The sequence below is a fragment of the Cololabis saira genome, chromosome 20, assembly GCF_033807715.1.
Source record: "Cololabis saira isolate AMF1-May2022 chromosome 20, fColSai1.1, whole genome shotgun sequence".
Classification (NCBI taxonomy): Eukaryota; Metazoa; Chordata; class Actinopteri; order Beloniformes; family Belonidae; genus Cololabis; species Cololabis saira.
Genome location: NC_084606.1, coordinates 40,184,515 through 40,206,456, shown reverse-complemented (window position 1 = coordinate 40,206,456; position 21,942 = coordinate 40,184,515). Strand labels below are relative to the sequence as shown.

Here is a 21,942-nt window from a genome sequence, read left to right as displayed (position 1 = left end):
AAGGTCTAAATCCTGGTGCTTTGAGCCATGTTCTTTAGTGCAGCGCTGTTTTCATCCGGATTGTCCAGTGATTGTGTAAAGTGTGGGTCCTTTGTCCGTCTTTCTCGGCAAGAACAGCTTATTTAAGCTTCTAACTCGTCATGAACAGAACCTGGCTTCTTGTCAGTGCTGTGTGTGGAAGCCTTTTAAGTTTCAGCATACATTCAATTCAATTCAATTCAATTTTATTTATATAGCGTCTAATACAACAGAGTTGTCTCTAGACGCTTTCCAGAGACCCATACCCAGAACATGACCCCCGAGCAGTTATTACATAAACAATGGCAGGTAAAAACTCCCCTAGTGGGAGAAAAACCTTAAGCCAAACAGTACATACATACATGTGGAGGGGGAGGGGGGTGACACATGCCGGGTGTTTGATTCTCCCCAGGACAGCAGCCCCGGTGGGCGAGCCCCGGTGGGCGAGCCCCGGCGAGCGAGCCCCGGTGGGCAAGCCCCGGGTCACGTGAGCGCTGGTTTGATGTGGGTGTTCTCCAGCTGGCGCTGGGCCAGAGACGTGAGGGGAGGAAATGTGAGCTCTGTGATGACATGAAGGGAAAGCACACGAGGCAAGTGGTCGTCACCTGCACACGCGGGTTTGAACCCGAGGCCTCACGTAGCGGAGACGTCATCGGAGGGCAGGATTTCCTTTTCCTGTCAGCGGCATCCCGTAAATATAAACCCTGGCACTCGGTTAAAAATACGGAGTTTCTTTTCAATGACCACGGTTACATGATGTTTTTTAATTCAGAATTAATTATTCCGAATTAAAAAATTCACAATTAAACTATTTTTGTAAACTATAGTTTACATGGAAATAGTAATTCCGAATTGAGGTTTACATGGAAAACACGTTTGATGGTCTTTCTCCAATTCCTCTACAGGTCTGGGGGTTGGGAAGGTTCTGATTGGATAGGGGGGGGACCGGAAGTTAAACTACCGGAAGAAAAACTAACGTGGTCGCTACAACTTTGAAAAGCTCACAATTTTGATGTTTCCTGTTTCCATCATGTTCTTTTAATTATTTCCAGGTCCAACAAGCTATTTATTAAATAAATGGTCTCTGCTCTTGACCAGCGTTTACTGCGTGCTGCATCTTGAAACTTTGTTTGGAAAACCAGCCCAGCGTGGAATATAAGCGTCATGGAGACAGACGGGCGAGGGAACGAGCAGAAAGAAAGACCGGGATTAATTTAAAGTGGAACGAGTGTAGTGAGCCCTGGGTAGATGTTACATGTGGACAACAGCGTAGATCAGACGGTTGGGGGGGTTGGTGGGGGGGTCTGCGCTGCGCCTGCCATACGCCCACAGTTCAACATACCAGCATAAATCACCTTCCTGGGGATTTATGCTCCGTTTAAGGCTCGTGGTCGAAGGTATGTCGGCATTGCTGCCCAATGGAGACGCACTGAACATGGAGTCAATTATAAAACAGATCCCACCGTTCCCATGAGAGCAGACGAGCTCAAACAAATATAGATTATGTATCTGATTTAATCAGAGGTTTTATTAAGTAGGCAGGTGTCATACCTCTATTCCACTTTTATTCTTTATTTCATTCATTAAAAGAAAAACAAAACAGTTCAATATAATTACAACAAACCTCCTTCCTTGAATGGAAGGGAACAGAAAGAAGACTAAGCTTATTTTATCTGTCCCTTTTTCCTAAGAAATCAAATTTCAATTAATGTAATATGAAAAAAAACATATTACGCAATTAAAAAAGAAATCACACTTTCCAATCAACATGGTGTTTTATTGCCCTTTTTTCTTGATTGAATGTTTAATTTCAAGAGAAGAGGAGTTATTTTATTCTATTAACTTATTCTTTATTATAAGTTAGTAAAATGTGTTGAAATTAACCAGAATGATCAAACTTGGCCGGAAAAAGGTAGAGCTGGAGAGAAAAGGGGGCTTTGCTTCATCAGCCAACCAAACAGTTTTCAGGTTTTTTGGCATTGGTTTTGGGCCGTAGAAACGAGAGTTGAGACACTAGATTGATCTCTGCAAACTCTGACATGAGACTATTTATAGTGTTAGAAGAGAGCTGTGGAGGTGGCGTGGAGTAAAGCAGGACAAAGGCCCTAAAAGGGAGTTGTGGGGAGATTTACGACCCTCTGAAGAAGCTGTCCCATAAACCAACACACCAGCTGTGTGTTGTTTGTTGGCAGGAGGTGACGACCATTCAAACCTTTTGTCCCCGCTCTTCTCTTTTCCTCTGGACGTTGCTTCTCAGCACTTTGTCTTTATGTCCAGCTGTGGTTTGCAGTGGCAAATGTCCATGTGGTCACATGGTTCTGTTTGCGTAAAAGTCTTTTTTTTTTTTTCCTTTTAAATCCACTTTAGAGAGACAGTGGTGTATTTTCAGGCCACACCTCCAGCTGATCTTGTTGAGTCACAGCGATCACCTAAGCGAGCTGCACGCGGTTCATAAGAGACGCCGAGGCTGAAGAGAGACAGCGGTGTGTCGGTTCTGATGTGGTGGCAGTGTTTCCATCATGAGGGAGGGAGGTGGTGGAGTTAGGGCCAATCCCAATACACCCCTACTTTCTACCACTAGCCCTCACTCACTACCACTACCCCTAAAAAAGAAGCCACAGATGTTAGGGCACTTGTAATCTTCCCAGGGCCCTGTCCCAATACTCCCACTACCCCTACTTTTCAGCACCACCCCTAAATTTTGCTTGCTACGTCCCTGCGTGGTTTACGTTCGGGTACGTAAGCGACTGCGTAGTTACGTTTGCACATACGTCACACCATATCAGGAAGCCGACAACGAGTGATTATGTACATTCACTGAGTGAATATTATGAAAGTAAAATATATATTTCTCGCTAGAAATGTAATCAAAACGCATTTTTATGCAGAAACTAACTCAAAATATTGATTTTATTCACTAAAAAATAAGAAATGTCCGCCAAGTTTTTGTTTTTTTTATTCAATGATGACGAAAAGCATTCTGGGAAATTTTTCTGTCCCTAGATCAGCTAGTGAGCATCCGAAAACCCTCACTCTGAAGGGACAGATTCATAGCCACTACACTAGTTTTCTTCACTACCACTAGGTGAAAAGAGGAATTGGGACACCATTACCCTCACGGGAACGCGCAAAATTTAGGGGTAGGGATGAAAAGTAGGGGTAGTGGGAGTATTGGGACAGGGCCTGTAATGCTTCAGTGTTCACCTGGGTGACAGACTGGACTTGGTACCCTGACACAGCGGACTTTACCTCCTGAGGAGGGATCGGCCCTTCAGTGTTCCAGCAGGATGTTGTGGAGAGTTGGGCATCGGTCAGATCTGCTGCACAGACCTCTGCAGGCGTCGCTTCCTGCCCACTGACGGCACGGCCCATGATGAAAGCTGCTGCAGGATCCCTGAGGGGTTAATAACAAGTTGTTGAATTTAATTAAACTCACTTTCAGTTGACCATTTTATAGTTAAAATCTTATTTGAGAAATTCCTTTTATTCTCTGATCGAAAACTTGGTTTCTAGGCCAGCAAACTTTAAATAATCTGATGATTCCTGCCCATCATCCTTAATTATCTCAGCCCTAGTTTAACTACCGTACAGTTCAGATGAAAGGCATGTGCTCTAAGGAGGAAAGTCCTCGCCTGGATTCAGCCAGAAGGCCGGAGTGAACGTGTTTTAGCTGGTTATTAAATAAATAGAAATAAGTGACCCCCAGACTGGGCTTCCGGCAACATGAAGCTGATGTCCAGCAGAAGAGCAGCGGTGAGACACGAGCGGCTGCATCACGCAGTAAAAGACCTTTCATCGCGCTCCAAACCTCTCTGACCTCTTATATTTACTGTTACCATGGCAACTTACAATATAGGGATATGTAGTTACTGACATCCAACTCTCGGGTGTCTGATCAGGTGCTTTTAAATCGATATCCCATGTTTTTTGGGGGGGGGGGGGATTTGTGTTTTTTTTTTTTTTTTTAATTAATGGAGCTTGAGGCAGGATTTATGAAAAAAATTCGTATACGTTTTAAGTTTTCTAGTAATAAGGTCAGATGAAGCGTTCCAAACCAAAAAGAATGAGCCCTCTAGCGTATCTCTCCATTGCCTTGAACTGGCTGTGTGCTGCAATTCTGGACCCGAATTTCCCGTGCTGTCCTGCGGATGTGACGTCAAATGACGCTGCATGCGCGTTCTCCCCGTTCTCCTGTGCCGGCTTTGCTGTTGGCTGCAGTACCCCTGACGGCCGTCGTGGCGAAGGGTGGTGCTAATGAGTCTCATTTCTTAAAAGGAGCCTCATGCTCCTTTAAGAGGTATCAGCAATACCAGTTTTCTCATCATTGCATGAAGCTTTTTTCTTTTTTTTTCATTTTATTTTAAATATATATGAAGGGGATATGGGGGTGAGGGGTGGCATCCGCTGCAAGTCTGAAATGAGAGAAACACAGGAAAACAGACACAAGCAGCAACCATTCCAGTTCTTGAGACTGAATCAAAGCTAGGCTACTGTGATTATCTGTCCCTGAAACTGTGGAGTGAGTGTGTAGGTGAGTGAGCAGCTGTGTATGTCTGTGTAACTGTGTGTGTGCAAAGTGAAAACACCTGAACTGCAACTACAGTGGAGGAGGGAGAGCACAGCCACGCTACCCCAGAGACCAGAAACCGACAAGGGAGAAACCCGAACCCAGGCCACTAGCCGCCCACGTAGGACCAGAAGAGGGCGGGAGGAAACCCCCTGCCAGGAAACCTACGGTGATGGACCAGGACCCAGACGAGCACCAGCCACCCGGCATGGGCCGATCACGTGGCCAGGAGGTCCAGGGCAACGACCCCCACCCGGTGAGAGGCCAGCCTGCCCAGAGAGACGGGGCCACCCCGACCGTCGACGTAGGCGGGCCGACACCCGCCCCAATGAAAGCGGAAACCCCACAGCCAAAGGTGCGCCCAGCTGCAAAGGCAGCAGGGGGAAGCGGAGACGGGCCCGGAGAGAGGGAACCCCCAACAAGGAGCCACCCAGACACGCCCAACAAGGAGTCCCAACCCCAGGCTACACAACGGACACCCATTCACACAGATACACTAACATACACTCACTGACAAAGACATGGACATTCATTCCCTCACCACTACCATCTCCCCCTGGATGTCTGCCTGCAGTGTTTTCAGTTGATTTAGTCTCTTCTCTTTGGAACCAGCTCCATGCACATTCCAAATAACAAACCTTAATGTGCTCATGATCAGATTGTTGGAGTGGATGTTATACGTTAATGGGTGTGCTGCATGAGCCCATGTACTACCAGTGTGTGGTGCGTGTGTGCGTGCCATGTTATTCTATATAAATGCCGTGTGTGTTCATACAGATATACTAAAATAGACAGATGCAGCAGGATGGGACATAAGGAAGAAAAAAGAAAAGAGGGCAGAAAGGGAAGGTGAAAAGAGGGGGGAAAAAGGGTGAGGGCAGTGTAGTAATTGTTAATGAATTAATATGAGCATAAATTATTTATGGAGCTATATTAATAACCAACATTGTAGGAATACTTTACACTTGTCCGTTCAGAAGAGCCAGGGAGTGGTGTTTGGGTCGTGGTACAGATATGTCCGTTGACGTAGAGCTTGTCAACGGAGATGACCGCCCGTGCGTCTCCCTCCATGAGTCTCCAGAATGTTTGTTTGTAAAGCCTAATGTTTAGATATGTTATATTAATGTAATATTGGTTGTTTTTACTGAAGACTAGGGGTGTAACACTATATTGTGCCACGAAATTTCGCGATACAAAAACGTCACGATATGTGTCGTTGAGGTGACAAATTGTATCGTGATATTGGGTTATTAATATTAATCTATTGTGTTGACTAGTAACGCGCATCCGACCACGCGTGACGACCGCGCCTCGACCCGCGGACAAAAATCTTCCTCCGCTCAGAAGAAACTAGTACCGTTTTGGTCCCGATCACGGGACTCTTGCTGGGTTTTGAGCTCTGAACTTTTACTTATGTAAGGCTGGTGTAGAGTTAAGCCTTACCTTATTAAATTAAACCTTTTTGGGGTCGTGAGTAGGATAAACACGGGGACAACTTCTGCTGAGTTCCAGTGTACTTTAATGTCCCTCAACAGTGTAGGATTTTATAACATCAACACAGCACCTAGTGCCGTACTGTGGCGTATCACTCCGCCCAATCTAAAACAGACTAATCACTACAGATAAACTCCATCCATCCATCCATCTTCTTCCGCTTATCCATTCCCGGGTCGCGGGGCAGCAGCCTCAACAGGGATGCCCAGACTTCCTTCACCCCAGACTCTTCATCCAGCTCTTCATCCATTTCTTCCTCCATCTCTTCCTCCAGCTCTTCCTCCAGCTCTTTCTCCATCTCTTCCTCCATCTCTTCCTCCAGGTCTTCCTCCAGCTCTTCCTCCAGCTCTTCCTCCAGCTCTTCCTCCAGCTCTTCCTCCAGCTCTTCCGAGGGGAATCCGAGATGTTCCCAGGCCAGCCGAGAGACATAGTCTCTCCAGCGTGTCCTGGGTCTTCTCCGGGGTCTGCTCCCGGAGGGACATGCCTGGAACACCTCCCTAGGGAGGAGGGACATGCCTGGAACACCTCCCTAGGGAGGAAGGACATGCCTGGAACACCTCCCTAGGGAGGAGGGACATGCCTGGAACACCTCCCTAGGGAGGAGGGACATGCCTGGAACACCTCCCTAGGGAGGAGGGACATGCCTGGAACACCTCCCTAGGGAGGAGAGACATGCCTGGAACACCTCCCTAGGGAGGCGTCCAGGAGGATCCGGTACAGATGCCCAAGCCACCTCAGCTGACTCCTCTCAATGTGAAGGAGCAGCGGCTCGACTCCGAGCTCCTCCCGGGTGACCGAACTCCTCACCCTATCTCTAAGGGAGCGTCCAGCCACCCTGCGGAGGAAACTCATCTCGGCCACTTGTATCAGCGATCTTGTCCTTTCGGTCACTACCCAAAGTTCATGACCATAGGTGAGGGTAGGTGCGTAGATTGACCGGTAAATCGAGAGCTTCGCCTTTCGACTCAGCTCCCTCTTCACCACGACGGTCCGGTACATCGACCGAATAACTGCGGACGCTGCACCGATCCGTCTGTCAATCTCCCGCTCCATCGTTCCCTCACTCGTGAACAACGAGATACTTGAACTCCTCCACCTGCGGCAGGACTTCTCCACCCACCCGGAGAAGGCATGCCACCCTTTCCCGGTGGAGAACCATGGCATCGGTTTTGGAGGTGCTGATTCTCATCCCTGCCGCGTCGCACTCTGCCTCAAACCGCCCCAGCACATGCTGAAGGTCCCGGTCTGATGAAGCCAACAGGACAACATCATCTGCAAAAAGCAGAGATGAAATCCTGAGGTTCCCAAACCGGAACCCCTCCGGCCCCTGGCTGCGCCTAGAAATCCTGTCCATAAAATTATGAACAGGACCGGTGACAAAGGGCAGCCCTGCCGGAGTCCAACATGCACCGGGAACAAGTCTGACTTACTGCCAGCAATGTGAACCAAACTCCTGCTCCAATCATACAGAGACCGGACAGGCCGGACAGACCGGACAGCCCTTAATAGACCTGGACTCCATACTCACTGAGGGGGCGCTCAGTGAATACAGATAAACTGACTAGATAACTGACTGACTAAATAACAAAAAAAAATTGATCATTGATCTGACTAGTGTAATTATAGTCACTGATTTACATCAGAATATAAATAATATATTTATAAAGTAATGAACCCTGAATTACCAAAATAACCTTAACAAAAATAAATCTCCTCTTACACTTATAAGGTGAGCATGAATCAATATTTTTTATGATGTAAAATTGTATGTATTTATTTACTTTTATTTATTTATTTAATTTTAGTTGTTAAATTTCAGGAAAAGTCAAGTCATACATGAGAGAAACTATTCAGTTTGTGGCAAAATATTTGTACTTGTATGAAACTGAAGATGCATAATGCAAACCTGACATTTACTTTTAGTTCAGTTTGTGGAAAATGGTTGGCCTGGCTTTCTCTTTAAAACTTAAACAGTTATAAAGCATTACAAACTGAAACAATAGGGCAAACGCACAGCATTGTTTTGTATTTTGTGGCTTTCAAATAAAAGACCATTTTTTTCAAGGTTGTTAAATACACCCCTACTGAAGACAAGGAAATGTTTAATTAGCCATGTTGAATTCTGGCGTAGGTCTGGTGGGTTTTGGCGGTCCTACAGCATCACCTCCCCCTGGCTTCCTGGAAGAGTTGGGATCCAGTTGTAATGTTAAATAAAAGGTTATTGTTTGATAAAACGCGAAGTGTGTAAATGACCGTAAAACGCAGACTTTTCTTGTAGCGCCGATCCCTGGAGCTGAATACACGCGGCGGGTGGAGTTGTAGAGCTGCTGCGGGTCCACAGGTCATGTCAGTCCAGAGCCACTGGTACGATACACAACAGCAGCATCCTAGCAATAAACACAAAAGGCAGCACGAGATCATCAAAAGCAGCACATACTAACATCCTGCACGCAAAATAACATTTTTTTTTAATCATAATTTAAACCACTACTTCCTGGTATTTTAATCATTAATAATAAGTACATTTGGTCTCATAAAACTTGTACGGATGGTCTGCATGACATCAGTTCATGTCTCCCCCGTCACTGCAGAATAAAGGGACATCTGCTGACAGATGTGACAGATGTGGAGCTGACCTGGAAGGGCCTAACGTGCGTTTCCAGTACTGGTGGAAAAGGGAATTTAGAAGGAACTACGTGAATAGAACATGGGACATTGGGACCACCTCCAATTGGTATCAAGACTGAGTGGTGTCGTCTGCTTTATGTTCTCGTTTCTTGAACTTGTTCATCCCAAGAATCAGAACAGACGCGGCTGGTAAACCTGTGACTTTAGCACTTGTAATTTCTCCTGACGTGATTGAACACGGTCATCAAAGAGAAGTGAGCCGGTAGCAGCAGTTGGAGCTTCCTGATCCCTCTGACCACTGGAGGTCCTCCAGCTCTGACCACTGGAGTCCTCCAGCTCTGGTCTCTGTTAGTCCTCCAGCTCTGACCACTGGAGTCCTCCAGCTCTGTGCAGTCTTGTAGAACCCCGGGACAGCGACCCTCCTCATTCTGGTTCCTGCTCTGGGTGCCACGTCTTCCCCTTAATTTGTCTAACTTTCCTTCTTTATCTCAGTATTCTTTGGCATTTAAGCTTCCGCACATTTAGTCGTCATTGCACTGAGCTGAAAAATCGTAACTTTTTCCATTTATTTTCACTTCCGTGTAGCCAAAGTGAATGTTCTGTGTAGTATTCCTGGAATATCTTAAAGGTATTGTCTCCCTCGTACTTATAGATTTCCAATCAAGTGCATGTAAATGGGTATAAGACTTGTACATGTGTGTTGGTGTCGTCCTAAAACAGTGTTTGTGTTCCCAGTCCGAACAGCCCAGCCCTGCCAGCTCCAGCTCCAGCTCAGGATTCGCTCCCACGGCCCACAAACGCCAAGGTAAACTGTCTGTGTGAGGAAGTAGCTGTTCATGAGGAACTAAAGTGATGTGGTGTTTGACGCTGACGCTCCTAGGGCTGGGGATCCATTCAAATGTCAAAATTCTTAAGATTTAGAATCGATAATCAAGATTTGATTCGATTCCAATATTGATTTGGGTTAGTGTTATTAAAACTGTTTTTTCAGCTGCTGCATGAATTATATGACTGAAGTTATGCAAAATATTACTACTAGTATTATATTGAGATTCAAGAGCAAGTATTGCAGCTAATGATGCTGTAAGGACCAATCAGCTCCCAGAATGCTGATAGAACTGCTTTCAGAAACATTGTGGGTCAGAATTACCAAACAGATCCAGGGAGGAAAGGAGACGGAGGAAATCGGTTTTATTTTTTCCCACATTCCGTTTTAATTTTTTCCATTTTCGGTTTTTAATCTTTGAGAATTTGGTTTTTAGCAATGCATGCAAATGTAACCCCAAGACAGTATATACAGTAATGAAATATAGACAATTTATGCAACTATAACTGAAAACTAAGGTTTTCATACATTTAAACATATTTAAAGGCAAAAACATGGCACTAGTTAGGTGTTTAGGAGTTCAGGTGTTTAGGAGTTCAGGAGTGGTGTTTAGGTGTTCAGGAGTTCAGGAGTTCAGGAGTTCAGGTGTTCAGGAGTTTAGGTGTTTAGGTGTTTAGGGGTTCAGGTGTTCAGGGGTTTAGGTGTTCAGGTGTTTAGGTGTTTAGGTGTTTAGGAGTTCAGGTGTTCAGGTGTTCAGGTGTTCAGGAGTTTAGGTGTTTAGGGGTTCAGGTGTTTAGGTGTTCAGGGGTTTAGGTGTTCAGGTGTTTAGGTGTTCAGGAGTTTAGGTGTTTAGGTGTTTAGGGGTTCAGGTGTTCAGGTGTTCAGGGGTTTAGGTGTTCAGGTGTTTAGGTGTTCAGGAGTTCAGGAGTTCAGGAGTTCAGGTGTTCAGGTGTTCAGGAGTTTAGGTGTTTAGGTGTTTAGGGGTTCAGGTGTTCAGGGGTTTAGGTGTTCAGGTGTTTAGGTGTTTAGGTGTTTAGGAGTTCAGGTGTTCAGGTGTTCAGGAGTTTAGGTGTTTAGGTGTTTAGGGGTTCAGGTGTTCAGGGGTTTAGGTGTTCAGGTGTTTAGGTGTTCAGGTGTTTAGGTGTTCAGGTGTTCAGGTGTTCAGGTGTTCAGGGGTTTAGGTGTTCAGGAGTTCAGGTGTTCAGGTGTTCAGGAGTTTAGGTGTTTAGGTGTTTAGGTGTTTAGGGGTTCAGGTGTTCAGGGGTTTAGGTGTTCAGGTGTTCAGGGGTTTAGGTGTTCAGGAGTTCAGGTGTTCAGGTGTTCAGGAGTTTAGGTGTTTAGGTGTTTAGGGGTTTAGGGGTTCAGGTGTTCAGGGGTTTAGGTGTTCAGGTGTTTAGGTGTTTAGGAGTTCAGGTGTTCAGGTGTCTCTCTCTGTGTCAGTTCTGGGGCCGCTGCAGTCGGTGATGCAGGACCTGCACTCGGACGACAACGACTCGGAGGACGACGACGACGACAACGACCTGGACTCTGACGCTGAGAGAGCAGCGCACACGCACCCTGCACACCAGCAGCGCAGGTGAGTGCTAGCGACACGCAAGAGGCAGACGGAGCCATTAAAGGCTGCGTGGGCTCTGAGATCCTGAAGTATCGTCTTTCTTGTGTGTGTCCCCACTCAGGGTCAGTTTGAGCGACGGCAGCGAGAGTGACGGCTCCCCGTCACCACCCTCCTCCCGTAAAGAGGCCCCCGGGCTGCTGAAGACTAACACCCAGGTAGAGAGCTCCTCCGGCCCGGCCCGGGACCACTGGGGTCCTAACCCTAACCCACTCTCAGCTGTGTTCTGTCTCCTGGCAGATCCTGGAGGTGAAGAGTCCCGTCAAGCAGAGCAAGCAGGACAAGAACAGAATTACAGATTGTGACAAGGTGCATGAGATGAAATACTCCACCTGACTCTTCCATTATTCACCAAGCGCGAACCGTCGCTCAGGACCTGGGGCCTCATTTATAAAAGAGTGTGTAGGATTCATACTAAAAGTGCACGTGCGCCCAAAAGCCGAAAATGGCGGGCGCAAAAAAAATTGACTGATTGACTGATTTATAAAACCGTGTGCACGCACACTTGCACGCAATGTTCACTTTATAAATCACAGTCCAGCTGGAAGGTTGCGCAGGTGAATTCACCTCATATCCCGTCCTCTACACGCCCTCTTCATACCATAAATGGTCAATGCAAAGCACCTGGCGACTGTATTTGCATATAAAATGAACCTGCTGATCAACGGTGTTTTACATTCAAAAATCATGGCAGGGAAGACCAGAAAGCAAAATTTTGCGGAGACTGGGGGAGAAAATTTTCAGGGGAGAAATCAGATTCTGGCTGGTAATCACTTTTTGACACGACACCGGCACGGCCTGCACCACGGACACGCCGTGCAGGTAGGATGATTTGACAGATGAAAATACCCCGTCAGATCACGCTGGAAGCGTGATCTGACGTGACCTGAATCATCCTACCTGCATTTATCTATGTGGAAGCGTGATTTGACAGGTTTTTTTCTTCCGCCGAAGCATCGTACACATATATCTATGTGAAGCACTTTCTGACTTCCTGCTGTTAAATCATCTATTTGCATGAAAAAGCCTTTGGAAAAAACAGAAACTGAGATAAAAGAAACAGGTATGGTACGGTAGTATTTTCTGCCGAGGTAGGACAACTCGGCAGAACACCGGCTTGGCACGATATATTGTTACACCCCTAGTGCTTTCACACCTGTCCCGTTTGGAGCAGTTGTTCCCAAACAGGGAGCGTTTCCCCCTAAAGATCGGTTGGTTTGGTACATGTGAACACAGCAATCACGCTCGGATGCGGGAAAAAACATGCGAGCCGAAATCTCCTAGGAGAGGTGGTCTCGGCTAGCCTCCATTCCAGACCTGGAGCAGTTCGTTTGCAGTGAGAACAGAATCCACACAGAAACACACAGAAACAAACTAGCCACACTCGCTAACAAGGCTCCATAGTTCAATTCAATTCAATTCAATTCAATTTTATTTATATAGCGTCTAATACAACAGAGTTGTCTCTAGACGCTGTACAGAGACCCATACCCAGAACATGACCCCCGAGCAATTATTACATAAACAATGGCAGGTAAAAACTCCCCTAGTGGGAGAAAAACCTTAAGCCAAACAGTGGCAAGGAAAAACTCCCCTTTAGGAGGGAAGAAACCTTGAGCAGGACCAGGCTCATCAGGGGGGACCCTCCTGCCGAGGGCCAGACTGGTGGGTCAGGGACGGCAACAGCACAGCAGGCAGGTGGAAGCAGCAACGGGATGACCGGGGGTGGGGACCGCAGGCCAGCACACAGCTCCCGAAGCTCCGGCCCAATCAGCAAGTCCCAGGTTGGGGTGCAGGGTCAGGAAAAGACTTGTGCTCCGTAATGCAAGCTACAAGCCACCCATGGCCACCTGCAGGACAAAAGAGAGAAAAGGGAGGAGAAGGGGGGGGCAGCAACGGGATGACCAGGGGTGGGGACCGCAGGCCAGCACGCAGCTCCCGAAGCTCCGGCCCAATCAGCAAGTCCCAGGTTGGGGTGCAGGGTCGGGGAAAGACTTGTGCTCCGTAATGCAAGCTACAAGCCACCCACGACCACCTGCAGGTTCCGGTGTCCGGCAAAGGATGCTGCAACATGGACAAAAGAGAGAAAAGGGAGGAGAAGGGGGGGGCCAGCACAAGAAACCACAGGAGCGACTCTGACACACTAAAGTTTACACTACCTAGAGATTTACCAACACCAGCTAGAGGTTTACTAAACACTAACTATAGGCTTTACTAAACAGAAATGTTTTAAGTTTAGTTTTAAAGGTGGAGGTGGTGTCAGCCCCCTTAACCCAGATTGGAAGTTGGTTCCATAGTAGTGGCGCCTGATAGCAGAACGCCCGCCCTCCAAATCTACATTTAGATACTCTAGGAACTACAAGTAAACCTGCACTCTGAGAACGGAGAGCTCTGACAGGAACATAAGGCACTATCAGGTCTTGCAAATAATGCGGAGCTAAGCCGTTTTGGGCTTTATACGCAAGTAATACAATTTTAAATTGGATTCTGAATTTTACGGGTAACCAATGGAGCGACGCTAACACTGGAGAGACGTGGTCTCTCCTGCTAATTCCTGTCAGTACTCGTGCTGCTGCATTTTGGATCAGCTGGAGCCTATTCAGCAAATTACTTGGACATCCTGCTAACAACACATTACAGTAATCTAGTCTAGAAGATACAAACGCATGAACTAGTTTTTCTGCATCACTCTGTGAGAGGATTTTCCTAATCTTTGCAATATTACGGAGATGGAAAAAGGCTATTTTACAAACCTGATTGACATATGGTTTAAACGACAAATCCTGATCGAAAATAACACCAAGATTTCTCACAGTTGCACTGGAAGCCATCGCAACACCATCTAATCCCTTCCTAAGATGCTCTGGACCAAGAATGATAACCTCTGTTTTATCTGAATTTAGAAGCAGGAAATTTCTGGACATCCAGTCCTTGATGTCCCTAAGACATGCCTGAAGTTTAACTAACGGTTCTGTTTCATCCGGCTTCATAGACAAATAGAGCTGCGTATCATCAGCATAACAATGAAAGTGTATGCCGTGATTCTGGATTATACTTCCCAACGGCTGCATGTATAAACTGAACAAGATTGGCCCTAGCACTGAACCCTGCGGAACACCATAACAGACCCTTGACTGTTCTGAAGAAACCTCATGTACATGAACAAATTGGAACCTGTCAGATAGGTATGATTTAAACCAACATAGAGCTGTCCCTTTAATCCCAACAACATAGTTGCTTTTCGTACGGAAGAGGAAACTCCTTCCAAGTTCATTTCTGACCAATGAGAGAACAGTTGGTTGATGGCATTAGTTAACAGCTTTAAACGCTACAGACGCTTGCCTTATGAACACAAACGCCACAAACGAAAAACGAAACAACTGTATGGATTTAGCCTCTGAATGGGAACAAAACTAACGGGCCACAGGTGTGAAAGCTCCCTGAGATGCTCGGCGTCAGGAAACTAACTCCAGTGTCTGTGTTTTCCAGGCATACCTGGATGAGCTGGTGGAGCTGCACAAACGACTGATGACGCTGAGAGAGAGTCACATTCTGCAGCAGGTGAGCTCCGGTCCTGTTAGTCCCTCTGATACCTGCTGGACCTCAGCGTGACATCACATATGCCCAGCTCAACACACAGGACCGCAGGAATCTGCAGCTTCATCTGGAAGCCAGGAATGATTTGGTGAAGTGCAGGTTTCTTGCTTATTATCTGGAGGCCTATCATGTGACGGCATGAATGCATCTCCCCAGCAGCAGCCAAGACCCGCTCTGCTCCGCTAACGCTGCACTGGCTTCCAGGAGAGATCAAATCCTGCCCCACACAGCATGGACCGCAGTAATCAGGATGATCTGGCCACGTTGGTGGACTTCCTGTTAGAAGAGACTAGGGCTGGGGATTGTTAAGAACCTCATGATTCCATTTTGATTCAATATTCATTTAAATGTTTCGATATCAATTCAGTAAGACGTAGAAATACACAAATACCTGTTGGCAATTTTTCATTATTTTTATTTTCATGCCTATAACGTGTTACTTCACATAGAAATGAACTGAGCAATTAAACTTAGCACCATAATGGCTCACTTGTGCATTTGTACTGTAGTACAAAAGTTGTTGCTGTTCGGCGCAGCAACACGACAAACCTGCGGATCATGTTGACACAGAACTGTCATGTGTGTTTATTTTTTATTTTTATTTTAACTTTTGTACTACAGTACAGAGTCTCCACCAGCTTCTCTCCTATTGGACACAACTTTCTATCTTCTCCCTTCTCTCCTATTGGACGCACCGAGATGTCGTCACAGCGCGGCGCTCTGCCGCCGCGGTTGCACATACACAATGAATGGGTTCGCCGGCGGCGGTCTGCTCTTTGCCCTCTATGTGAAAGGGGCTTCATACACACCTCCCTACCGTCCGTTTCTCGTGTTCCTTCTTTAAATGGGAATTCAAAATGAGTCCAAAAGTCTGATCTGAAAGATTTTCCGCTTGCCATCGTTGCCATTTTATTGTTGTTTGGTCGCGTGCAGTCACCGTCCACAAAACGCCAATCATAAGAAAATGTTGCACACAGCGCCCCCACTGGCCAGGAGGGGAATCATTCAGAGGCTTTGCTTAAGCCATATTGAATTAGGGCGGGGAGAATTGCGATGCATCGATTTTTGGATATTTTTACCCACCCAGAGGAGATGGAATGGATTAAGAGGCAGGGATGTGGACCCCCACCGGACCAGCAGGGCCCTCATGACGACGGGCTGTCCTGTAACGCTGAGACCAGATACTGAATCCTGCTGGGCAGAACCGGCCCCAGAACCGGCCCCAGAACCGGCCCCAGCCACCTAAACATGTCTCTACGAGGCTGCTGGGACAGCTGACCGCTGGAAATGGCCTGCCCTGCTTCCACTGGGGAATCAGACCGGCATCCGCCCTGCTCTCCAGTCTAGCTGGAGGTTCTGATGCAACTCACTGATCGGATAGCAATTCCATTTTCAATTAAATTTTTTTTTCTCAATTCAATTTTATTTATATAGCGTCTAATACAACAGATGTTGAGCAATTATTACATAAACAATGGCAAGTAGAAACTCCCCTAGTGGGAGAAAAACCTTAAGCCAAACATTGGCAAGAAAAACTCCCCTTTAGGAGGAAGAAACCTGGACCAGGACCTGGATCATAAGGGGGTAGAAACCTGGACCAGGACCTGGTTCATAAGGGGGTAGAAACCTGGACCAGGACCTGGATCATAAGGGGGGGCCAGACTGGGGGGGGGGGGTGGTCGAATGATCAGAATGATTGTTGGATCCAATTTTAAATTTAAAAGCCTTTTCAAATCAAAATAATGTATTATACTGTAATCTAGTGAATCTTTAGTGTATTTCTTGCTCTCCTAGCGTCTGCTGTGGTTTTTACTGTGGCCTCATGTGACCGGGGCCTGGAAGTTATGCTGTTTGTCCACTAGTACCTCCTCAGCCCGACTCCACTCGGTTTGGTTCTTTCCCACTAGGGGTCTAACGTGCCAAGTAGATACTTTTCTGTAACTATTCTGCCGAGGTTTTAAGCGGCTGAGTCGGCTGTATCTGACATCATCACACTACAGGCCACCGATTGGTCGGGGGGTTGGAGTCAGACGTCTGAGTCAGGAGGAGGAAATCAGAGAAAGAGACTCTGACGGATTCTTGTTCATTTTATTCAACCAGCAATGGCAGCAGAAGTCTGTTTCATGATCCAACTCTGAGGTGCAGATGTTCATAAACCTGGTGCTGAGGAGAGAATTAAAAAGGGATCTAGACGGGGGATAAGGAACAACCAGATCCACCAGGAGCTCTGTCTCTTCATAGCTGCTCACAGCTCCAAGTGACTTTTCAGCAGCGCTGAGACAAACTAAAAATAAATTAAAAAGCCCCTTTGAATAACCGGAATTTGCTCATATTCCAGTTTCTAAAAACCTAAAAATGACCCCCGGGTTACTCCTTTTCTAACCCGAATATTTGGTCATGTAAACGCCTAACGGGATTTCCCCATCAAAAGGAACAGGAATTTGTTTTCTGCGCATGTTCTTTTCTCAAGGAATCTTGGTCTTTTGAGTCCAGGAAGCGACATACGGAAATTCTCCCGCCAGTCGGCGTGGGTGAACTCCATCATTACTACCCGTTCCCACCAGGCCTGAATATTTACCGTAACCCCAACTCTGACTGCATGTAAACGTAGTCACTGTTCCCGTGACGAAGCTCACTCAAGACCAGCTAGCTGAAATGTCATCCAGTATCTGTGGAGCACGGAGCAGCTAAAGCTAAAAGCAGCTGCCGCTAACCTGTCTTGTCTCTTGTCTTCCAGATCGTCAACCTCATCGAAGAGACGGGACATTTCCACATCACCAACACTACGTTTGACTTCGACCTGTGCTCCCTGGACAGAAGTACGGTCCGGAAGCTGCAGAGCTACCTGGAAACCTCTGGTCTGTCCTGAAGCTCCGGGAAGCTGCAGAGCTACCTGGAAACGTCTGGTCTGTCCTGAAGCTTCGGGAAGCTGCAGAGCTACCTGGAAACCTCTGGCCTGGCCTGTCCTGAAGCTCCGGGCTGCTGGATCCGTGTCCACCCTGACTGTCGTCCCCCCTGAAACACTAACTCCTCGCTGTGGCTGCTTTGAGTCCCGCTGTCCCGGTGGACGGGGCTCTCTGAGCCCAGACGTCGTCCTGCTGCAGAACCAGAGCCGGGTGGGGGGCCCGGGCCCCGGGCCTCTCCATCACTAGCTCACCTGGAAAGCCTTGAAACGTCAATTGATCCCACTCTAAATGAATGTGCATATTGTTACCATGTATGTTTCCTGACTTGTTGTTGGTTGTGACAAGTGCATGGTCAGCATTGCCTTACTACATTGTAGATCTTATTTATTGAGTTTAATTTGCGTGTGTGTGCGTGCGTGCGTGCGTGCGTGCGTGCGTGCGTGCGTGCGTGCGTGCGTGCGTGCGTGCGTGCGTGCGTGTGTGTGTGTGTTTGAAATGGCACTTCATAACTGTGTGACAGCTGAGCGTTTGAGCTGAAATCAAATATCACACTTTGACTGAGGACACAAACTTGCTGCAGCAGGTGTGAGGGCTGAGAATTCTGCATTTCTATTCTGGTCTGTTGTTCTTGGGGGGGGGGGGGGGGGTCTCCCAATGAATGCTGTAATTAAATGTGCAATTTCACATTAAATAAAAGCAGAAGCGGCAGCGAGAGCTGACTTGAGCAGACGCATCGGCTCTTTGCAGGAATCCCACTGCAAGCTGCTGTCAGTAAAAGAGTAAAAGAGGGAGACGGATCAGCAGAAACATGCAGCTCCCTTCTTAAAAGGAAACTCCTTAAGTTTGTTTTTGAGACAAATGAACACCACTGTGTGTAAAATGACACGACGAACTACGACTCTACCCCCTCACCACGAAGACAGGAGTCTGGCAGGTTTCTGTTTTAAACGTCTGTCTCTGTAACATGATGATTGAGTACAAATCTGTAAAAATGTGTGAGCTGAGCGGCCTCGTGGGGCCGGAGAGGAGCGACTGTGACCTCACTTCCTGCTGAACGCTCAGCATGTTGCTGTAGGAGACTACCCATGATCCTCTGCAGTTTGATCAGAAACAAACGCTGCTGGTTATCAGAGGACACGTCTCAGCCCTGGAGGGAGAGGAAACTCCCAGGAGCCTTTGCGACGCTGTGAGGAGGTTTTTGGGGTACGGGAGGGGCTGCTGCTGTTCTGGATATAAAAACAGAATTGACTTGTTTTTATTTATTTTGGGAGTTGTGGAGTTGTGGAGTTGTGGAATCCGCGCAGCATTAATTTTCCAAGGAGGGCCTCTCTTAGATTTGTATAAATGGTGTTTGAAGATGGAGGCCCTTCACAAACCCTGCTGGGGGTTTTCTACCCTGAGCTCTGTCTTAGGGGCTCTTTTGTACTTTGAGAAAAATTCAATAAATACTCTGTAAGGTGTACAGATGAACGACTCGTGCGTGAGCAGTCTTGTTTCATTGTGCAGGGCGCTACATCGCCAGCGTGACTGGGCTTTATTTTATTTTTTAATTGAATTTTTGGCACGACAAACATTAACAGTATAAATGCACTTATGAATTATAATGCCTAGGTAAAGTACATTAACAAAGATAGTCCTAAAACAAAAAAACGCGCACAGAAAACAACATAACAGAACGCCTTGACTGAGTTACAGATCGAGCAGATAATACAGTAAATCCTCCAGACTATTCTCCATATAGATGCACCTCATGTTTCTAACTAGACTGTGTCTTATCTTCACATCCATCCAGCAGGGTGAAAGCAAGTAAAACATACATACACAAACATATATACATTAGTATAAAAACACCCACATACAACTAGGAGAAATAACATTACTCTGGAACCGCAGGGAAATCAAGCCTCTTAATATATGAGAGAAAAGGGGCCCATGTAGTGTAAAATTTGTCCCATTCAATGTGCACCTTATTTTTTCCAATTTTTTATACAGTTTAAAATAGATTTGATCCAGTGCAATGATGGGGTCTGCCGGACGGAGGCCTCAAAGAACCAGACAGTCAACCATCCATGTCCCGAGAGCCTGCGATGCCCCCGCCCCACCGCTTCCATACCGTCAGCCGTGCAATGAGCCCCCCGCCCCACAGCTTCCATACCGTCAGCCGGGCGATGAGCCCCCCACCCCACCTCTTCCGTACGGTCAGCCGGGCGATGAGCCCGGGGTTGATTTTCCGATTCTAAATCTAAAAATTGATTCATTTTTTCAAAAGATCGATTTTTTTTTTCATCATTACACCTTTTGGTATTTTTTTTGTTTATGCCCAAAAAAGGAATGTTTTGTTGGACATGAGAATAACTGGTGCCATGTTTTTGCCTTTAAATATGTTTAAAGGTATGAAAACATTAAAGTTTTCAGTTATAATTGCCTAAATTGTCTATATTTCTTTGCTTTATATACCGTATTGGGGTTACATTTGCAAAAAATGCTGAAAACCCTCTTCACTCACTCACTCACTCACTCACTCACTCATCTTCTTCCGCTTATCCGTTCCCGGGTCGCGGGGGCAGCAGCCTTGGCAGGGATGCCCAGACTTCCTTCACCCCAGACACTTCCTCCATCTCTTCCTCCATCTCTTCCTCCATCTCTTCTTCCAGCTCTTCCTCCAGTTCTTCCTCCATCTCTTCCTCCAGTTCTTCCTCCAGCTCTTCCAGGGGAGTCCGAGGCGTTCCCCGGCCAGCCAAGAGACATAGTCTCTCCAGCGTGTCCTGGGTCTTCCCCGGGGTCTCCTCCCGGAGGGACATGCCTGGAACACCTCCCTAGGGAGGAGGGACATGCCTGGAACACCGGTACAGATGCCCAAGCCACCTCAGCTGACTCCTCTCAATGTGAAGGAGCAGCGGCTCGACTCCGAGCTCCTGCCGGGTGACCAAACTCCTCACCCGCGGCGGCGGGGTGGAACCATTCTCAGGTGTCTATGTCTTATGTTGTCAGTATGAATGGGGGGATGTTGGACCGTTTCCCCCTCAGTCTGGGGGCTCCGGCGGCGCCCGTGGAGGTACGGTGGGGCCCTGGCCCGGCTCGGAGGGCCGGCCCCCGTCAACTGGATGGCCGGTGGGGGAGCGTGGGCGTCCTTTCAGGACCGGCTCTGCTGGTCCTGCCTCTTGGCTTCGGCCTCTGCTCCCCTCCTTCCCCCCCTACACGATTCATACGCACATAGGCGATGGGGCGGGGGTTCCAGGTCGTGGGGGGCATTGTCCGGCGTGGCCCGGCACTCCCCGCCTCATGGTTTTAACAGCAATGTAGACACTGCACATTCAACATATAATAAATACATTTAACAAGGACACCTAGTTCGGGAGGGGGGGGATCATTGTCAACTTGATACCCTGACCTCCCCCTCCCTGTTTTTATGGCATTAATCACATGCACTCAACACCAGGGTCGGGACGGGGGCCCACATCACCCGCGTTCCCTCGCCGGCCTGGGATAGGTGGGTCGCGATGCCCGCTGGCGGTGGGATTTTTACACACACACACACACACACACTCCCATACCCACTCCCATACCCACACACATACACATAGCCACATAGACATATACTCACACACTCACTCAAGCACACATACACATATATATGTATGTATTCATACATGTACACATACGCACACATAGCTACACATACACACACACACACCTAGCCACACATACATATACACGTGTACACACACACATACAGCCACTTAAGTCATATTCATATACACACACACATACCCACACACACACATACACAGCCACACAAACATATACATTCAATTCAATTCAATTTTATTTATATAGCGTCTAATACAACAGAGTTGTCTCTAGACGCTTTCCAGAGACCCATACCCAGAACATGACACATACACACACACACAAATACATACACACATACACACAAAAATAGCCACACAGACATGTACATATACACGCACGTATACAAATACATACACACACACACACACACACACACACACATAGTCATATACATACACGCATACACACACATAGATATATACACTGGCTTGTTCACCTGCATGCTTGCTCTGTAGTTTTTGGAGTTAGTTAGCGGTAGCTTAGCTCAGACCGTGTTCGAATCTCGCGATTTGGGACGATCGCTGCTCGTGTTTTGGCCGGCTCCGTGTCGGTTTTGTGTTTCGGTTGTGGTTTTTGTTGCAGATTTCCAGTGCTTGACGTGAGGCCTCCATGTGTTCCTGCTTCCTGGATTGGCAGTGGATGTCATTCCCCCCCCCCCAAA

At 47.2% G+C, this 21,942-nt stretch overlaps 1 protein-coding gene across 3 annotated transcripts in view; it reads left to right on the top strand.

Annotated features, from left to right (window-relative positions):
- mllt3 (MLLT3 super elongation complex subunit) overlaps nt 1-19,152 on the top strand; it is an 88,142-nt gene extending 68,990 nt beyond the window's left edge. For 2 of the 3 annotated variants that reach the window (XM_061710467.1, XM_061710464.1), the window contains exons 8-13: nt 9,443-9,512; nt 10,974-11,109; nt 11,210-11,303; nt 11,386-11,454; nt 14,635-14,706; nt 17,480-19,151. In XM_061710467.1, the coding sequence (XP_061566451.1) occupies nt 9,443-9,512; nt 10,974-11,109; nt 11,210-11,303; nt 11,386-11,454; nt 14,635-14,706; nt 17,480-17,611 (573 nt within the window). In that variant the 3' untranslated portion in view covers nt 17,612-19,151. Of the gene's footprint in view, nt 1-9,442; nt 9,513-10,973; nt 11,110-11,209; nt 11,304-11,385; nt 11,455-14,634; nt 14,707-17,479 lie in introns of all 3 variants that reach the window. The other variant, XM_061710465.1, reaches the window with a different exon arrangement.
- Nucleotides 19,153-21,942: the final 2,790 nt, after the last annotated feature.